The 17,989-nt window shown below is 52.0% G+C and overlaps 2 protein-coding genes across 3 annotated transcripts; one reads left to right on the forward strand and one right to left on the reverse strand.

Annotated features, from left to right (window-relative positions):
• Nucleotides 1-788: 788 nt before the first annotated feature.
• On the reverse strand, nucleotides 789-6,266 carry MKRN2OS (MKRN2 opposite strand). Its single transcript, XM_071755477.1, has 4 exons — nucleotides 5,955-6,266; nucleotides 5,215-5,264; nucleotides 4,376-4,538; nucleotides 789-1,640 (listed from the first exon to the last, which is right to left on the reverse strand). Exons 1-4 carry the CDS (start codon nucleotides 6,155-6,157, stop codon nucleotides 1,400-1,402), a joined length of 657 nt encoding a protein of 218 aa, XP_071611578.1. The 5' UTR covers nucleotides 6,158-6,266; the 3' UTR covers nucleotides 789-1,399.
• A 5-nt stretch (nucleotides 6,267-6,271) lies between these two features.
• On the forward strand, nucleotides 6,272-17,229 carry MKRN2 (makorin ring finger protein 2). Of its 2 annotated transcripts, XM_071755470.1 has the most exons (8): nucleotides 6,272-6,409; nucleotides 7,152-7,280; nucleotides 8,564-8,736; nucleotides 9,990-10,294; nucleotides 11,500-11,714; nucleotides 13,044-13,154; nucleotides 15,958-16,102; nucleotides 16,664-17,229. In XM_071755470.1, exons 1-8 carry the CDS (start codon nucleotides 6,384-6,386, stop codon nucleotides 16,805-16,807), a joined length of 1,248 nt encoding a protein of 415 aa, XP_071611571.1. In that variant the 5' UTR covers nucleotides 6,272-6,383; the 3' UTR covers nucleotides 16,808-17,229. The 2 variants fall into 2 exon arrangements, with proteins under 2 accessions (XP_071611571.1, XP_071611572.1); XM_071755471.1 differs by lacking the exons at nucleotides 15,958-16,102; nucleotides 16,664-17,229 and adding an exon at nucleotides 14,428-14,657.
• The last annotated feature ends 760 nt before the right edge of the window (nucleotides 17,230-17,989 follow it).

A 17,989-nucleotide genomic window follows, 5' to 3' on the forward strand; every position in this document is an offset into this window, starting at 1 on the left:
CTTTCACTGGAAAGATGTCAAATGAAAATGGGAATTTCTCAGGAGCTGTTTCAAGCTGAAGAGGTGTTGGCTGTAGGTGGGAGGGTGTTTTGTTCCCAGCTGCAGGTGGCTACCTCATGCTTCAGTAGTTCTGTCACTAGGTGCTTGTACCATAGCACTGATCCTTGCCATTTGATTTATATTTCACCAGTTAAATACAATTTTTGGATTCTGATTGACTCAGCCAGCATTCCACAGCTTCTTTTTTGTAAGCCAGATCCTAGCTGAGGAATTCTGCCTTGCTCTAGGGGTGGTGAGGGAGGGAATGTCTCTTACAGCAGCTGAACAGCCCATTTCAGGCTGGTCCTCTCTGCTCTGCTGTGGGTTTTGAATGTGCTGTAGGAGCTGTAATTCAGAATTTAGCAAGAAAATGGAAGGAGTTTAGGAAGAAAATGGAGGTGTATGCAGTTGGGAGCAGGGTTAATGCAGTTTGTGCATAAAAAGTATAAACCAGATGTGGACAAAACCTCATTTATGATAACTGCTCCATCTTTGAGAAAATAGGACTTGCATCTAGATTAGAACAAACTTCCTTTGAAGAAATGAGTAGGAAGGGAAAAAAAAATGGATTTTCTTAAGCTAGAATAAAGTCAAATAGCACAAAATTCCAGACTGCAGAATTTGAACCTCACCATACAGTGACATGGAATGTGCAGTAGGTAAAAAGGTGCTGCTGGAGGATCTTTTTAATTTCTTTTTTTTTGTCAAATTCTCAAGTTTAAACTCAAAGAGAAATCCTGAGGAGTCTGTTGCTTCTTACAGATCCTAACAGATACAGGCAGTAGTTTATTATATTTTAATACAAAGCATCTGTCTTGGTTTGAGGAATAAATGTGCAAAACATAAAGAAGAACTGGAAAAGAAATATATCTGGCAAGGGAGATGAATTAATTTGTTGGTATATTTATTAGTAATTGAAGGAAAATAACTTTGCATGTTGTGTATCTGCATGAAGTCATGGACTTTGGATTTTAGCAGCATACAAGCACAAGTTCTCCTTTTCACCCATCAGGAAACAAATGTGATTGGGGAAAAAAAAGATTTTGGTTTGCTAAAGCTGAAGTTAGCACAGTTGATTTGGTAAACCCCTTAATTACAAAGCAGTTATGAGTTCTGATATTAAATGTCTTGACAGAAGAGAGCAGGGAGGAAGTGTAAATGGGAAGTTTTCCATGTGAGGAGTTCACACAGCAATTTTCTGTAGAGTGTAGAGTGTTGTTTCATCCAAATACAGCAGTTCATACCCCCAGTCCTTTCATAAGGTGCAGGTTAACACGTTGATGGTGGTTTTAAACACATCAGTTGATCAGAAACCTTAAACCAAGAGTTTGAAAGCTCCCTTTTTCCTGCTGTAAGTGTTTCAGTGTAGCAACACATCCTTTTCAGCAACCTTTTCTTCCTCAGGAAGGGGCACGATGTAGAACTCATTTGCTGTGAGCTGCTGATGCAGAGTGATGTATTTGGAAGCTTTCCTGGTCTGTGGGATCACAAACTTCTCTGTGAACTCACTCTTGCTCATCTGCTCTTTCCCTTGTGCAGCCAGGATGCTGTTGATGAACCCCAGTGCAAACGTGAAGCAGTTGTGCTCCTGCTCCTCATACCTAGGAAAAAAACAGCTCATTAGGAAGAGCTGGCACCAACCTGTTAATTACTCTGCATGAGGAATGTTTTACTGAGGGGGGTAAGGAAGCTCACACTCTGCAAGAGCTGCTGTCACCTTCCTTTAGTGCTGCTGTTTAAATAGATTCTCTTTGTGGCAAGCTGTGCTGGAAACTGTGAGCATGACAAACAAAATGAAGGCTGCAGACTTGACAATAATGAGTTTCTTATTTTTTATACTTCATTTGGCTTTGCCAACCTTTGGTCTTCCATGTATTGTTAATTCTTTTAACATCTTGGAACCCTCTTCCTGCAGCACCACTGTGAATTTTGTGCCACCACGTGTGCTTCTTGCAGTGTGGGGCATTAACTTGGAAGCTCACTGAAAATCAGCTCAGTTCTCTCACTGACACCTTGCTGGAGTTGCTCTACAGTGTGCCAGTCACACTCCCATCTGCAAAAATCAGTGTATTTTTTCAAGGACAGATTCAATTTCAACACAAATTGCCCTGCAGTGTGTGTGTGTTCAATGTCTGCACACACACAAATGCTTCCCTGAACTGGCTCTGTGATTAAGCAGAGCAGGGATTTTTCTTTCTTCTTTGCAGGGCATCTTTTATAATGCAAAAGATTCTCTTAGACAGCTCTCATTACCACGTGTCTTCCAGTTAGCCTTTAATTTTTGGGAAGCATGTTTATATCCTGACAAGCAAACCCAGTGTCTCTCAGGAATTTCTAATTTTGTTGGGCCTGGCTGTGGCTGCTGTTCCAGACCATCCTTCCCCTAAAGGAAAAGCAATCAAGAAAATTAGAAATAGGCTTGGCCTGAACCCAGAGGAGCTACAGGATTAGTTTAGCACAGTTCCTGTCCATCAAAAAAAAAAAAAAATAGAGGCATTAACTTAACACCTAAGAAACAAAACCAAACCAAAATGTTCAATTTTCAGCAGTGTAGTGGTCCCTGGTTTGTTTGGGGGAAATGTAGGTCACTTGTCAGGAGGTGGCAGATGGAAGAAAACCAAAAAAAAAAGCTTGCAGGAGAGATGCACACATTTACCCACCTGCTCCCAAGCCTTTTTTGACATCAGGTTAATTTTAGTAATAATGTTCAGGCCTAAGGAACTCTACAAGAATCACACAAATCCTGTTGGCTTTACAAATTCTGTTCTAGGTCAGTTTCATCTCCCAGTAGCAGGGGGATAAGAGGGTTCCCTCTGAAACTTCATAATCAAGCACAGGCAGGATTGCTGTAACCTGCTTTTGATTTGCTGGGGTTTTTTTATATAAAATATGGGATCCATGCTCATCAACTCTGCAGTCTGGAAAGCTTGGGCAGGCTGCTGGTTCCATCTTTGTCCCTGATGAGCAGTTGAAGGGTTCCTTGAGGAGCTGCCTGGGTGGTGTGGCAGCTCATGTTTTACATGGTGTGGAACCTTTAACACCATCATCAGGCATCAGCTTCAAGGAAAGCTACAAAGAACTGGACATTCTCCTTGGAACATACAGGTTTGATTCAAAATCTGTGGAAATCTTGCTGTATTTAACTCTCCAAAGCAATGTTACCAACCAGCTGGGAGAGCTGGAAATGAGCCTGGCTGTGTTTTTATCAGGGACAAAAAAGAAGTCATAGAATCCTAGAATGGGCTGGGTTGGAAGGGACCTCAGAGCTCATCAAGTCCAACCCTTGCTCCACTCCCCCCGTGGTTCCCAGCCCATGGCACTGAGTGCCACATCCAGGCTCTTTGGAAATATCTCCAGGGATGGAGAATCCACCCCTTCCCTGGGCAGCCCATTCCAATGGCTGAGCACCCTCTCTGCAAAGAATTCTTTCCTAATATCCAACCCAAACCTCCCCTGGCAGAGCTGGAGCTCTGCCAGGGGAGGTTTGGGTTGGATATTAGGAAAAAATTCTTTAGTCCATGCCCTCTTGTCCCACGGATATCTGCCCAACCCCCCCCCTGGCTCCAACCTCCTTTCAGGGAGTTGTAGAGAGTGATGAGGTCTCCCCTGAGCCTCCTCTTCTCCAGCCTCAACACCCCCAGCTCCCTCAGCCCTTCCTCACAGGACTTGTGCTGGATCCCTTCCCAGCCTCCTTGCTCTTCTCTGGACCTGCTCCAGCACCTCAATCTCCTTCCTGAGCTGAGGGGCCCAGAACTGGACACAGGACTCAAGCTGTGGCCTCCCCAGGGCTGAGCACAGGGGCAGAATCCCTTCCCTGGACCTGCTGGCCACGCTGTTCCTGAGCCAGCCCAGGATGCCATTGGCCTTCTTGGCCACCTGGGCACACTGCTGGCTCCTCTTCAGCTGGATACACAAGCTGGGCAAGAATCCCATCAGGGTGGTCAGCCTGTAGCAACAAATACACCTGAAGCTGTTGAAAAGTAGAAGAAATAACTCTTAAACTGCACCTGGACTTCTCTACTTCTGTACTCAGCAGCATGAATGTTTCATTGAGCTGTTTTGCCACACAAAATTCTTTTGTTGCTGAAGGAAACTTTCCTCAAATGATGATTTTACAGCTTTTATATTCCAGCAGCTGGGTTTGTAACTTAGGATTTAAACCCCTCTTTTGCTGTTTAGCAAGGTCAGGGAGTTTCACCTGACAGGGTTGTTCAGACTGGTTTCTTAGAGGTGTCTCTTGTAAAGGAGCAAGGTTCTGAGTGCACCACAAGCCTTGTGGGGTCCTTACCATCCCAGACTAAAAACTCCTGTGCCACCCAGCTCCTAAACAACATACCTGTGAGGAAGCCAGGCCTCTCCCACAGAAAATTCCTCTAGGAGCTGATCCCACTGCTGCAGAAGCCCAAACATGTCTGGCTGTACCAGTGGGATGCTAATGCACTGTTCCCAGCCAGTTTCAGATCTGTGGATGCCCTCCTGGTTGTAATGATAAACCACACCTGGAAATGAAGCAACAGATTGTCAGGTGCCACTGGAGAAATCAACCATATCCTTTTTTTTTTTTTGGTTTGTTTCTTTTCCTTCTGTTTTTTTTTGTTTTTTTTTTAAGTGATCTCCCATCCTGCCACCCCCTTGCAGACTGGCTGCAGAGGAAAAGCTTCAGTTTTCTCAAAAACCTCTTCTCATTTCCACAGAGCCATTCCAGGTGCCTGTTGATCACAAAAGCAACTTCAGGCTTCTTTCTAAACCCATGGATTTGACCCTCTGTGGATGAAGGAAACCTCTGAAGTGAGATCCTGCAGGGTGGGGCTTCTCTAGAAGAACCTGACTGGATTTGTCAGGTGGCTTTTTTTTAACATTTTGTTTGTTTAGCTTTTCACTAGGGGTATTTTTAGAACCAGAAAAAAGCCCAAATTTCCTGACTTTTCATTAGCAGGGAGTTAGGGATTTATTTCCCTGTGCCAGGAGGAGGTGGCAGCTGTCCCTGTGCAGCGAGACGAGGGGCCCAGCCTTGGCCAGACAAATCCTTACATTCCAGTACTTTTCATTTTTATGGGATTCTCTTTCGCGGTGACCCCTGCAGCAGCCCGAGGAGGTGTTACTGCCCGGGCCGTTCACCGGAACCGGATTGGACCTCAGGAGCAGGGGGTGGTTCCGAGACCCCCGCAGCTTTACCCTTCCTGTTGGTGATTCCCACGTGGAGATCCGAATTCCCGTCGTATCCTCTGCAAGGGAAACGGGAGCTCATGGGCCCGGCCGGACGGGATGCGGAACCCACACGCCGGTTCCGAACAAACGGACTCGTTCTGCCGGCACCGACGGGGCTCCGGTGGCACCGCGGGGGTGCGGAGCGGGGACCCTCCCGAACATCCCGGGGACCCTCCTGAACACCCTCCCGAACATTCCGGACCCTTCCGAACACCCTGGGGATCCTCCCAAACATCCCGGGCCCTTCCGAACATCCCGGGGACCCCCCCGAGAACCCGGGGGACCCTCCCGAACATCCCGGGGACTCTTCCGAACGCCCTCCCGAACATCCCGGGAACCTTCCCAAGTCCCGGGGAACTTCCCAAGCATCCCCCGGGGACCCTCCCGACACCCCAGAGCCCTCGGGTCCCTCCGAAGCCCACGGGGACCCTCCCGAACCCCTGGGGACCCTTCCGAGCATCCCGGGGACCCTCACGAACCCTCGGGTCTCTCTCGAACACCCCGGGACCCTCCCGAACACCCCGGGACCCTCCGGATCTCCTGGGGACCCTCCCGAACACCCCGGGACCCTCCCGAACACCCCGGGACCCTCCCAAGCCCCCGGGTGCGGTGTTTCCCCGCCCCGCCGGAGCCCGCAGGCTGAGAGCCGCCGCTCCCTGTGCCCCCGCAGGGCTGTTGTGTTCGGTTCGGTCCGGTCGGGCCCGTACCTTAGGAAGGTGCCTCGGGTGGGTGTGATGAGGAGCGCGGGGCTGCGCGGGGCCGTGTCCCGCAGGGGGCTCGGGAGGCGCTGGGGGGCTCGGCTCAGCCCCGCCGGTAGGGGGCGCCCGCAGAGGGGGCAGTGCCGGGGCGCGCGCCGGCAGAAGATGGCGGAGCCGCAGTGCCGCACGCGCACGACGCCGCTCTCCGCCATGGCGCCGCTCTGGCCCCGCCCCCGGCCCCGCCTCTAACCTGACCCCCCGGACGCGACTCTATGGTGCGGCGCGTCGTCGAATTGCGTCCGGGCGAGAGGGAGAGGGGGGAGCTCCGCCTCGTTCCGCCCCACTCTCTCCCCCTCTCCCTCCCCCTCAGCGGAACCCCGCGGCGCGGTGCGGGGATCCGGCCGGACCGGGACCGGGGGAGGGAGGCGCGGGGCCAGGATGAGCACCAAGCAGGTGACATGCAGGTGAGGGCCCGGCCCGGTTCGGTCCGGCTGCTCGGGCCCAGGCCCAGGCCCAGGCCGAGCCGGCGGGCGGCTCTCGGGTAGCTCTGGGGGAGCTCTGAGGGGGCCCTGGGGTGGCTCTGGGGTGGCTCTGAGGGAGCTCTGAGGGGGCTCTGGGGGGGTTCTGGGGGGCCCTGAGGGGGCTCTGAGGGGCCCTGGGGGGGTTCTGGGGGGCCCTGGGGTGGCTCTGAGGGAGCTCTGAGGGGCTCTGGTGGGGCCCTGGGGTGGCTCTGAGGGAGCTCTGAGGCGGCTCTGAGGGGCTCTGGGGGGGTTCTGAGAGGGCTCTGAGGGGCTCTGGGGGGGTTCTGGGATGACCCTGGGATGGCTCTGAGGGAGCTCTGGAATGGCCCTGGGGGGGGCTCTCGGGAGGCTCTGGGGGGGCTCTGGGATGACCCTGGGGGAGTTCTGGGGGGGCTCTGGGATGACCCTGGGGGGGTTCTGGGGGGGCTCTCAGGCCCGGCGCGGCCCCGGCGTTCCCCTCCGTCCCGGGAAGCCCGGGCTGGGCCCCGCTGGTGCTGCCCGGGTCCCGGAACCATGGGGAGCGCGGGCAGGGCCGCGGTGCGGGGTCCTCACACGGGATCCGGCCCTGAGAAAGCAGCCAGGCCCCGGGGAGGGGTGTGAGGGGGTTTGGGGGGTGTCAGCCCCGTGAGGAAGGGGCTTGAGCTCCCGGCCAGCTCCGGGCTCCATCTGGCCGGCTCCTCCCCAGGTACTACATGCAAGGAGTGTGTCGGGAGGGCAGCAAGTGTCTGTTCTCACATGACCTGGCTACGAGCAAGTCCTCCACCATCTGCAAGTACTACCAGAAGGGACAGTGTGCCTATGGAGCACGGTGCAGGTAAAGCCTCTGCCCGGGACACTGAGCTGGGAGGAAGGGGGTGCAGTTACCATGTGCAGTCAGCTTTACACCCCAGGCAGGCAAAAATCAAGAAAAGCTAAAAAAAAAAAAAAAATAAGGTTTTTCTCCCCTGACCAAAGCAGCTCATGGCCCCACTGTTTCCCTCTGCCTTGGCCTCAGCAATGTTTAACTCCATTGAAATTAAATATTAAGTTTCACTTATGGTTTTTTAATCTGGTTCTCACTACAGTAAAAGTTATTAAAGGCAAAGGCAGAGCCTGCAGCCTCAGAGGGAGCAGCAGCACTGGGTTTGCTTTCCCTGTGGCTGAGGGGCAGGGCTTTGCTCAGGCCTCCTCCTTGCAGGTCCTGATGCTCAGGTCTGGGGGCTGCCAGCCCTCAGGGTGTTTCTTGGGCTCCCCTGGGTTTGGTAGGAAAGCTGAGCAGTTCCACACTTTTTCCTGAAGGCTTCTGGTTAAAACTCCTGGAGAAATGCTCTGGTGAGTGCTGTGTGGCAGCCCAGGTTACATCCCCCAGGGCTGTGCTGTGGGAAAGGAGTAGCTGGGGCTGAGGAGCTGGCAGGGTGGGGGATCCCCTGGCACTGCTGCTCTGTCCCATTGCCTCTGCTTTGCTTCCCTCATGGTCCCCCCTGGAGCAACCAGGGGTGGTTCCTGCAGCTTCTGAGCCAGCTCTGTGCCATTTCCTGGAGGGCTTTTTCCTCCCTCTGCTCATCAGGCTCTGCTCAGGCCCCTCTGGTGGCTGCAGAGCTCCTGCTTCTGCTTCCCTGCAGCTGTTTGGGGGCTGAGTTTGGGGTTCCTGGGGCACCTCTGTGGCTGTCTCAGGGCAGGGAGGGCACAACAGTTGTGTTCCCCTCAGAACTGCTCAGGTGTGTCCATTGTGGCTTTGCTGTGACCTCCTCCCAGCACTGGCTGCTTCCCTGGAGCTTCCCTGGGTGCTGGGAGTCCTCTCCTGTCTCCTGAGGAATTTCTGGATGTGCTGTGGTGTGGGAGCAGGAGTTGGGAGCTCAGGGGGGGGGGGGGTCACTCACTCCCTCCCCCTGGCAGTGTGCAGTGCCAGCACCCAAGCTGCTCCTGTCAGAGCTGCTCTCAGCTGTGCTGGGGGTCTCTGGAGAAGGAAACACAGAGACCCCCACCCTCTGGGGACCCTTTTGGAGCAGCTCAGGAAAATCCTTTCCCCGAGGAGGAGCTTCTGAAGTTTTTCTTTCGTTCTGATGCAGATTCCTGTGCCAGGCAGGGCTCCTCTGACACTTCTTCTGCCCACTGCAGGTATGACCACACCAGGCTCCCTGCCTCAGGGGGTGCTGCTGCTGCTGCCCCTGCACCCCCTGCCCTCTCCTCAGCAGCCCTGCAGCACCCCCAGCCCGGAGCCCCCATCACCAGGAGCAGAGTGCAGGAATCTGGGAAGAGGGAGAGGAAAACTCTGGTGCTGAGGGACAGAAGTGAGTGGGGCTCTGCTGGCTTGGTTGGTTCAGAAGGCTCAGGGGAGGCCTGATTACTGTTCCAGTAATTACCATGGTCCAGTAATTAAAGGGGGGGTGGGGGGGCTACAAAGAGGAGCAAAGGTGCTCCCGGGGAGGTTTGGGTTGGACACAAGAGGAAAATGTTTCCCCCTGAGGAGAATCAGACACTGGAATGGCCTCCCAGGGGAAGTGCTGGATTCCCCCACACTGCACAGGTTCAAGTCTCAGCTCAGTGCTGGGACATCCCAGATCAACAAAAATATCACAAGGGGTGGAGCAGGGGATCCCTGAGGTCCCTCCCCACCTGGCATTCTGTGATTCCATGATTCTTTTTCATTCCATGATTCCTTTTTATTCCATGATTCTTTTTCATTCCATGATTCCTTTTTATTCCATGATTCTTTTTTATTCCATGATTCCTTTTCATTCCACGATTCTCTTTTATTCCACGATTCTCTTTTATTCCATGATTCTCTTTTATTCCATGATTCTTTTTTATTCCATGATTCCTTTTTTTCCATGATTCTTTTTTATTCCATGCTTCTTTTTCATCCCATGATTCTTTTTTATTCCATGATTCCTTTTTATTCCATGATTCCTTTTTATTCCATGATTCTTTTTTACTCCATGATTCCTTTTTACTCCATGATTCCTTTTTATTCCATGATTCCTTTTTATTCCACAAGTTCCAAGGAGGCACTGTCAGACCTGTACCTGGTGTGGCCTCTTTCCTGGAAGCCCTGGGGCCTCTCAGTGCTTTCCATGCCCATCCTGGTGTTCCCCTCAGGATTCCTTTTCTTGGGAGAGGTTGGAGGGGATTTTTTTGTCACGTTTAGGTCGGGGCAGTTTGGGTTAAAATATTTCTGCCCCTCCAAACTTTCTGTGTGTGTTCTCTTCTCAACGTGAGGGCATCTGAGCTGCTGCTGTGTGCCTGGCAGCCCTCCAGGGAGCACCAGTGTGGTGCTCTCCCTGCCACTCCCACCCGTGACACGAGAGGTGCTTTGGGTTGTTTTTTTTCAGTCATTTCTGAACAGCAAACGGCTGAAGAGGCCTTGAGACAAACTGTGAAAATTCTTGTGAGCAAGAGGGGCTCGGGGGTGAGATTGCATTGAGGAGAAAGCTTTTTTTTTTTTCCTTGAAAAAAAAAAAAACAAACCCCAAAACAACCCCACCCCTGCTGCTCTCTGCAAGTGCAGCCTGTGGAGCTTCTTGTTCCCTTCCTGTCCCCCCAGATCTCTGCGGCTCCAGCGAAGAGAAGCAGAGGGGCAGTGTCAGCAGTGAAGTGCTGCCCTGCAGTGAGCAGGATGAGAGCCTGGACATGAAGCCCCATTCCTACCTGGAAGCCATCTGCAGTGGGCTGGAAGAGGCAGTGGGTGGCAGGTCCTGCCCCGAGGGGGAGCAGCTCTGTCCCTACGCCGCGGCCGGCGCCTGCCACTTCGGGGAGCGCTGCCTCTACCTCCACGGGGACCTCTGTGAGATCTGTGGCCTCCAGGTGCTCCACCCCTTCGACCAGGAGCAGAGGAAGGCTCATGAGATGGTAATGGCCCCGTGGAACTGGGGGGAGGGGAGGTTTCTCCTTGCCCAGCACAAGGTTTGGGTGCTCTGCTCCAGGATTCAGGGCCGGGGGATGCGTTGCGGGAGAGGCCGAAGAGCTTTGGGTCTCTTCAAGCCTCTGGGCCTTGGTTTGTGATGTAGGTGGCTTTTCACAGCAGTCTCTTTGTTCCCATTTCATCCTGACTGGAAACTCACCCCGCAGCCTTCTCCCAGGTCCCTGAAACTCCAGCAGGAGAAGTCTCTTGTAGCACAGCTGTCTGGGGGTGCCCTGGGGGGAGGAGCTGCTGGGAGGGCTCAGAGCTTGCCCTGCCTGGCTGCTGAGTCCTCTCCTCAGGTGTCTCCTTGGGACTGGCTGATTTCAGGGCAGGGGCAAGAAGGGAGAGACTCAACAAAAGGTTTGGGAGCTGAACTCTGAGGTAGGACAGCTGGAGGCAGCCCCTGGGCGAAGCTGGACTCAAGGGGCTGCTGTTTTGACTACTTGGCTACCAAATTTGGGTCAGGGCTGGTCAGTGCAGCAGGTCTGCAGGCTGAGGAGGAGCAAGGTGTTTGTGGTCAGTGAATCAGCTCAGCTCTCACTTCTCCTGGAGCTTGTTGGTACCTGGCACCACCTTCTGTCCCCCCTCAGTGCCCTGTGAGTGGTGGGGGAGAAGCAGCACTTGTTGGAATCCTGCTACTGAGGTGGGATTATTTTGCTTCCTTTTTTTTATTGTGAATTTAATTTGAAGTCTTTTAAATTAATTTCACTTGTTGAGTCCAGAGAACTTGGGAAAGCCAAGAGGGGAAGCTGTGCAGGTGTGCAGCACCAGCTCACCTGGGGGTGCTGTGGGAGGGTGAGTTGGTCACTGCTGGGGTGAGAAGGGCTGCAGGGGGGGCACTCAGACAAGAGCAGCTCCTTAGCAGGGAACATCCTGGGCATGGTGCCTGTTCTGGAGCCTGAATTAGGTGGGGTTGGGGGCATGGGGAAGCATCTTGTGCAGTGCTGCTCATGGGGTGAGGGCAGAGTGAGTGCTGGGGCTGAACCATGATGGAGCTGGATGCTCTGGAAATGAAATTCTGAGCCTGTAGGGTGGGGATTGTGCTCTTAAGGAGTGTGCCTTGCTTTTCCTGTGATAGATCCTCTCACAGACACCTCTGCTGGAGGAGGCAGAGGCTGAGCTGCACTAACCAGTGCCCTCTCTCCCCTGCCAGATGTGCATGGCCACCTTTGAGCACGACATGGAGAAGGCCTTTGCCTTTCAGGCAAGCCAGGACAAAGTGTGCAGTATCTGCATGGAAGTGGTGTATGAGAAGCCCTCTGCCTCTGAGAGGAGGTTTGGGATCCTTTCCAACTGCAACCACACGTACTGCTTGTCCTGCATCAGGCAGTGGAGGTGTGCCAAGCAGTTTGAGAACCCAGTCATCAAGTAAGTGGGTGCTGAGCTGAGGCTCCTCTGTGGGCTGGGCTGGGCTCTCTGCTGGGCTTTGGCTTGATCCAGAACTCAAGCTGGGGATGAGGGGGTTGTAACCCAGCCTGTGATAAGCTCTGAGCTCAGGAAACCCTGGCCCAAGGGTTGGTAAATCCCAGGATGGATTTACCAGTGTGGCTCTGAGAAGCACCTCCAAGCCCAGCAGCATGCAGCAGGTACCCTGTGGTAGGGGTTTCCTCCCCTCCTGCCACCCTGTGTGGGAAGAACTTGGTCCTTTGCAGCTCAGCCCCTCTCCTGTGGGGCCCAGAGCACACACGTGGACTCTGGAATAGCAGAGACCCTGCAGGCAAAGCCAGGGACTCCTCCTTTTTTTTTTTTTTTTTTTTTTTTTTTTTTTAAAGATGTATGTGCTTAATCACTGGAGTTTTCTCTAATCTTAAGCTAAGTCTCCCACTCATCCCACATCTGTCTGTATCTGAGTGGATGCCTTCACCTTCTAGCTCTATAAAAACATATCCCAAACCTCAGGTGAGAGAAATTAAAACATCCCATTTTCCCCTTTTTGAGCATCTCTTTTGAAAACTGGAGTTTCAAGCATGCTGAGGAAAAGGTGGGCAATATCCTCAGGTCTCCTGCCAAAGCAAACAGAGTTCCATTGAAGTGAACATCAGGACATCACCTGATCTGGAGCCAGGCTTCTGTTGGATGGGTGCTGGGATGTTTTGCCTGCAGCAGGGACTGTGGGGGTTTGGAGTATGGATTAAATACTGCTCCAAACCATGTTTTTATGTTTCTCCCTCGTGGTGAACACCATGGTTGCTGCAGTTATGCTGAAGGAGGGATTTAGGCTTCTTGGTTCCTGCTGGGAGCCAGAGTGGTTTGTGGGGAGGGGAGGCTTGTTGAGGTGCCTGGAAGTTGCACTGCAGTTTATGATGTGGGAATCCATCTCATAAACCCCCAAGTGAACAACAACTCCCTGCTGGTACCAGCCAGAGCCCATCCCAGGTGCTTTGGGGAGCTTCCTATGTCCTCTTCCAGCCAGGCTGCCTTGCTGCTCCTGGGCTCCCACAGGAATTCAGGTGGATTTGTGCCCAGGGGGGGTCAGCAAATGAGGACAACACCCCTGGTTCTTCTCTGTGGATCCCGAGACAGAGCCAAGGCCACCCCAGCCCTGGCTGTGCTGCACTGGGGCTGCTCTGATGTGTGAGGAGCTGGGACAAACCATGGCCCTGTCCCCAGGAATTGGTGTCTCTGGGGGACTGGCTGCTGGTTGGTGTCACTCCGGGAAGGTAACCAGAGCCTCGCTGGTTTCTCTCCACCCCCCAGGGCGTGTCCTGAGTGCAGAGTGATCTCCGAGTTTGTCATTCCCAGCGCCTACTGGGTAGAAGATCAGGAGAAGAAAAACGAACTGATCGAAGCCTTTAAGCAGGGAGTGGGGTAAGTTCAGCAGCCACAGCCACTCGTGTGCCTTGTCCTGAAGACAGGAACACCCAGGCTGGTCCATTGGAGTGCCTGGAGTTTCCAACTCTTCATCCCTGGCAAGGATTTCATGTCCTGATGGCCACGGAAGGGTCTGTGCTCAGCAACCTTGAAGTTGTTTCAGGTCACTTGCAAAACAAAAAAAAACAAACCAAACTTTGTGGCTTTTCTGTTGATCCTATCTTTACTGATGATTTAGATGAGGGGATTGAGTCCATCATCAGCAAATTCACAGATGACACTAAGCTGGGGGGAGTGTGGATCAGCTGGAAGGCAGGAGGGCTCTGCAGAGGGACCTGGACAGACTGGAGAGTTGGGCTGATCCCAACGGGATGAGGTTCAACACAACAACCCCATGGGGAGCTCCAGGCTGGGCACAGAGTGGCAGAAGGGGAGCTGGGAGTCTGGATTGCCAGGAAGCTGAAGAGGAGGCAGCAGTGTGCCCAGGTGGCCAAGAAGGCCAATGGCATCCTGGGCTGGCTCAGGAACAGCGTGGCCAGCAGGTCCAGGGAAGGGATTCTGCCCCTGTGCTCAGCCCTGGGGAGGCCACAGCTTGAGTCCTGTGTCCAGTTCTGGGCCCCTCAGCTCAGCTCAGGAAGGAGATTGAGGTGCTGGAGCAGGTCCAGAGAAGAGCAAGGAGGCTGGGAAGGGATCCAGCACAAGTCCTGTGAGGAAGGGCTGAGGGAGCTGGGGGTGTTGAGGCTGGAGAAGAGGAGGCTCAGGGGAGACCTCATCACTCTCTCCAACTCCCTGAAAGGAGGTTGGAGCCAGGGGGGGGTTGGGCTCTTTTCCCAGGCAACTCTCAGCAAGACAAGAGGGCACAAGAGGTCTCAAGTTGTGCCAGGGGAGGTTTAGGTTGGACATGAGAAAGAATTTCTTTCTGGAGAGGGTGATCAGGCATTGGAATGGGCTGCCCAGGGAAGGGGTGGATTCTCCATCCCTGGAGATATTTCCAAAGAGCCTGGATGTGGCACTCAGTGCCATGGGCTGGGAACCACGGGGGGAGTGGAGCAAGGGTTGGACTTGATGAGCTCTGAGGTCCCTTCCAACCCAGCCCATTCTAGGATTCTATGATTGGAGTGCCTGGAGTTTCCAACTCTTCATCCCTGGCAAGGTTTTTATGTCCTGATGGCCATGGAAGGGTCTGTGCTCTGCAACCTTGAAGCTGTTTCAGGTCACTTGCCAAAAAAAACCCCAAACTTTGTGGCTTTTCTGCTGATCCTTTTGACAGAATTCTCTGGAAGGGTCTCAGCTACCAAGGGCAGCAAGCAGGCAAGGAAGATGTGACAGTCACTTGAAGTGTGGGTTGGGAATTGCCCTCTCCAGGGGTAAAGAGGCAGAGCTGTGCTGGCCCTGAGGGAGTGATGACTCTGGAGGCTGCAGCTCACTTGCTGGAGGTTGTGCAGCTTTATCCTGCCTTGTGCAGCAGCCTTGGAACCTGCACTTTGGATTGCAGGGGGGGGACAAAAAAAGTGCTTTTGAGCCCAGCACTGCTCTGTCAGGTGTTTGGTTCAGTACCTGTCTTGGTTGAGCTGACAGGCAGGCAAAATGTTGGAATAAAATGAATCACTGAGTTTAAGGTGAAGTGGTTCAGCTGGGGGTTGTTTCAGGACACTGTTGCTGTCCTGGGTTTATGTTTTAGCTCACAGGGGTGCTCAGGAGGCTGGGCTGGAGCAGTTGGTGCTGTCCATGTCCTCAGGAGAGGGAGCTTTGGAGCAGAGGGGCTGGAAGTTCCATGCTGGAAGTTGGGTTTGGCTCCTGGCAGCCTCTGGTATGAACAAGGATACAAAATGTTTGTGCTCTGCCAGGACTGATGCAGTGTGCTGTAGGTAGAATTTCTGGACCAAAGAGGTTTTCTGGGGAGATCTCTTGGCAGGTACAACTTGAGGATTTAATCTGTCATGGAATGAAAAAATGAATGCTACTAAAAGGGAGGCTAAGCCAGGAGCAGGGGTCACAGCAGCACAAATCCATTCCCATTTATATGCCAGGGGGGAAGAAAAGCTTGACCTAGAAACATGGAAATCACAGCCCCCTTGTGCTCCAGACCAAGGCAAATTCATTCTGCCTGGATGGGGGGTTCGGGTGGGTTTGTTTGGTTTTTTTTTTTTTTTGTTATTATTGAGCTTTCTTCTCCATTTATTTGCTCTGTGCTAGACTGTGTCTACACCTAAGGAACCAGGGCATGCTAAGTTTACAAGTCCAAGTGCATCTTGTCTGTATTTTCCTCCTCCTCAGCTGTTTTTCATTGTAGAACCAGCCCCCTGCCCCCTGCCCACCACACTGTTGCATGACCTCAGGGAGGAAAAGCTCTGTGAACAGCTTGGTCAGCAACAGAGCTGCTGGAAACTGAAAGTATTGCCCCAGAACTGCCCAAGGAGGAACCTGTTCATAATAAATGCAGTGGTAGAAAATATGGGGAGGAATGCTGGGAAAATAGCAACAGCTTTGTTCATTGTGCTGGGAAGTGCATCTGGGAAGGATTGATGGCATTCTTGGAGAATCCTTCACTTTTTGTGCCTTAAGATAGCTTAATTTTTTAATTTTATTTTACTCAGACTGCTGCTCTTTTATGTATTTATTCACTTTTAATAACCTTTCCCATCTATTCTGGCTGCTCTCAGGGACCTCAGAGCTCCCAGTGTGTGACCAGCAGCAGTGCTCTGCACCACTGACCCAGGATGAGATAAGAGGGGTGAACTCTGATCTGCTTCCTGCTGGCTGCAAGCCATAACTCTCTCTTTTCTCCTCATTAAATCAGGAAGAAACCCTGCAAGTACTTTGAGCAAGGGAAAGGAACCTGTCCCTTTGGAGGGAAGTGTCTTTACCTCCATGCTTACCCAGATGGGACACGAGCTGAACCCGAGAAGCCCCGGAAGCAGCTCAGCTCCGAGGGGACCGTGCGGGTAAGGGGCTCCCCAGCCAACCACCTTGGGAGTGGAAAGTGCTCTCTGTAGATCAGTTTCATCCCAAATATGGCCTTGGAGAAGGGAAGAAAACCTCCCTCAGCTTCCCTTTGAGGCACAGGGGAAGGAGAAGGCACCTTGCGTTTAGCAGCAGAAGTTGATTACTGTTTTGTTTTTTAACCAATCCTTCTCACAGGTCAGGCTTCCAGCTGCAGTATTCAAAGAATCCCCTTTGCCTCATGTAGCTGCAGATAAAACCCCCCTGACAGGCTTAAAACCCCCTGACAGGCTTAAAACCACCTGACAGGCTTAGAGCTCTCTCAAAAAAGTGGTGGCTTGGGCACCTGAAGGGTGGGGACAGCCCCTGGGGTTACAGCTCCACCTGGTTCCTGGAGCCCTGTGTTCATCCGAAGGAGAGGAGTTGTCTCTTTGAGCTGAAAACCAAACATTGCTGAGTGTTTAAACAGAGCACAAAGCAGCTTTGGAGTCCCAGCCTCATGCTGGTAAGGGAAAATACTTGGAAAATGGTTCATGCTCAGTCAGCTTTTTCTTCTCTTGCAGTTCTTCAACTCTGTTCGCCTGTGGGACTTCATCGAGGACAGGGAGAGCAGGACTGTGAGCAGCACAGATGATGAAGTCACAGACCTTGGAGAACTTTTCATGCACCTTTCTGGGGCTGATGAGGACTCTGCTACTTCCCAATAAAGAGGAGGAAAGGTCCTGTCCTTGACAGCAATCCAGCTATTTATTTAGCCATGCTTTGTCTTTCTACAGCACAGTTAGGATGAATGTACCCTGTGGTTTTCTTGTGCAGTCCTGGTCAAGTTTTCAGATAGTTTTTTTTTTGTATGGCAACAAAAATACTAAAATATATTTTAAAAAGTGAAATTGATTGCATGGAAAAAACCCAGCCTAATCCCAAGAGGGTTTTCTGCCTCTTTGGCCTAAATTATGCTGTCCTGTGAGGTGAGTGTGAGGTGGTGTAATTACAGCTCCTCTCTTACCATTTAAAGCTTAAGCTGTTAAAAATTGTTACTAAATTTATTTTGGGTGGGGTTTTTTCCCTACTAAGTGTGTATCTACAAAAACCCACTGGGAATAATGGTCAGTGTAGCTTTTTTTTTTTTCTTTTTAAAAAAAAAAAAAAAAAGACTTAAGAACTAATGCATTATACCTCAAAATAGTACCTAGAGTTCTGAATCAAGTTTCCTGTGTTCTTGCAGAGTTCAGTGGTGGGGCCTGGGCACTGCCTGGCTCTGCCCAAGGTCCTACCCTGGCTTTTAAATCATTGAAGAGTGGGAAGAAGTGTCCCTTGGAGCACCTGTCCTAAAGCAAACACAATTCATCTGTTCTGGCAGAGAAGTTCTGGAGGGACAGTGTACAGCAAAATTAAACTGACTGCACTGATTGGCTTTTGGAAACTGTCTGATAAGTAATTAAGTAATCATTGCAAACAGTAATTGTGAGATTTTTCTTCTGTTTAACTATTTGACACGTATCCCACTGGAAGGGAAACTTTTACTCAGGTTAAAAGAAGTAACCAAAATGACATGAAGTGACTAAATCATTTTCTGACCTCCTTATGTCAGTGATCTTATGGTTTGCAACTCTGCAACAGAAATAATTTCAGCTACAAAAGAAACAACTTGGTTTAATTAACTGCTGCTTTTCCTAACCCAGTGGCAGATTGGTCCTTGGCCTCTGGCTCCAACCCAGGCTTAGCTCAGCCCAATTTCCAAGCACCTCCCACCCCCTGCAGCTGCCAGAGAGCCCCAAACGGGCACCATTTCAACTTTCCCCACCTTGGTGACACTTTTAAGGTGGCTGCAGTGCAGCAGGTGCCAGGGCTGCCTCCAGCTTCCTCCCCCCAGCAGTTCCTTCACCTCC

Source organism: Heliangelus exortis, chromosome 12 (genome assembly GCF_036169615.1).
Source record: "Heliangelus exortis chromosome 12, bHelExo1.hap1, whole genome shotgun sequence".
NCBI lineage: Eukaryota > Metazoa > Chordata > Aves > Apodiformes > Trochilidae > Heliangelus > Heliangelus exortis.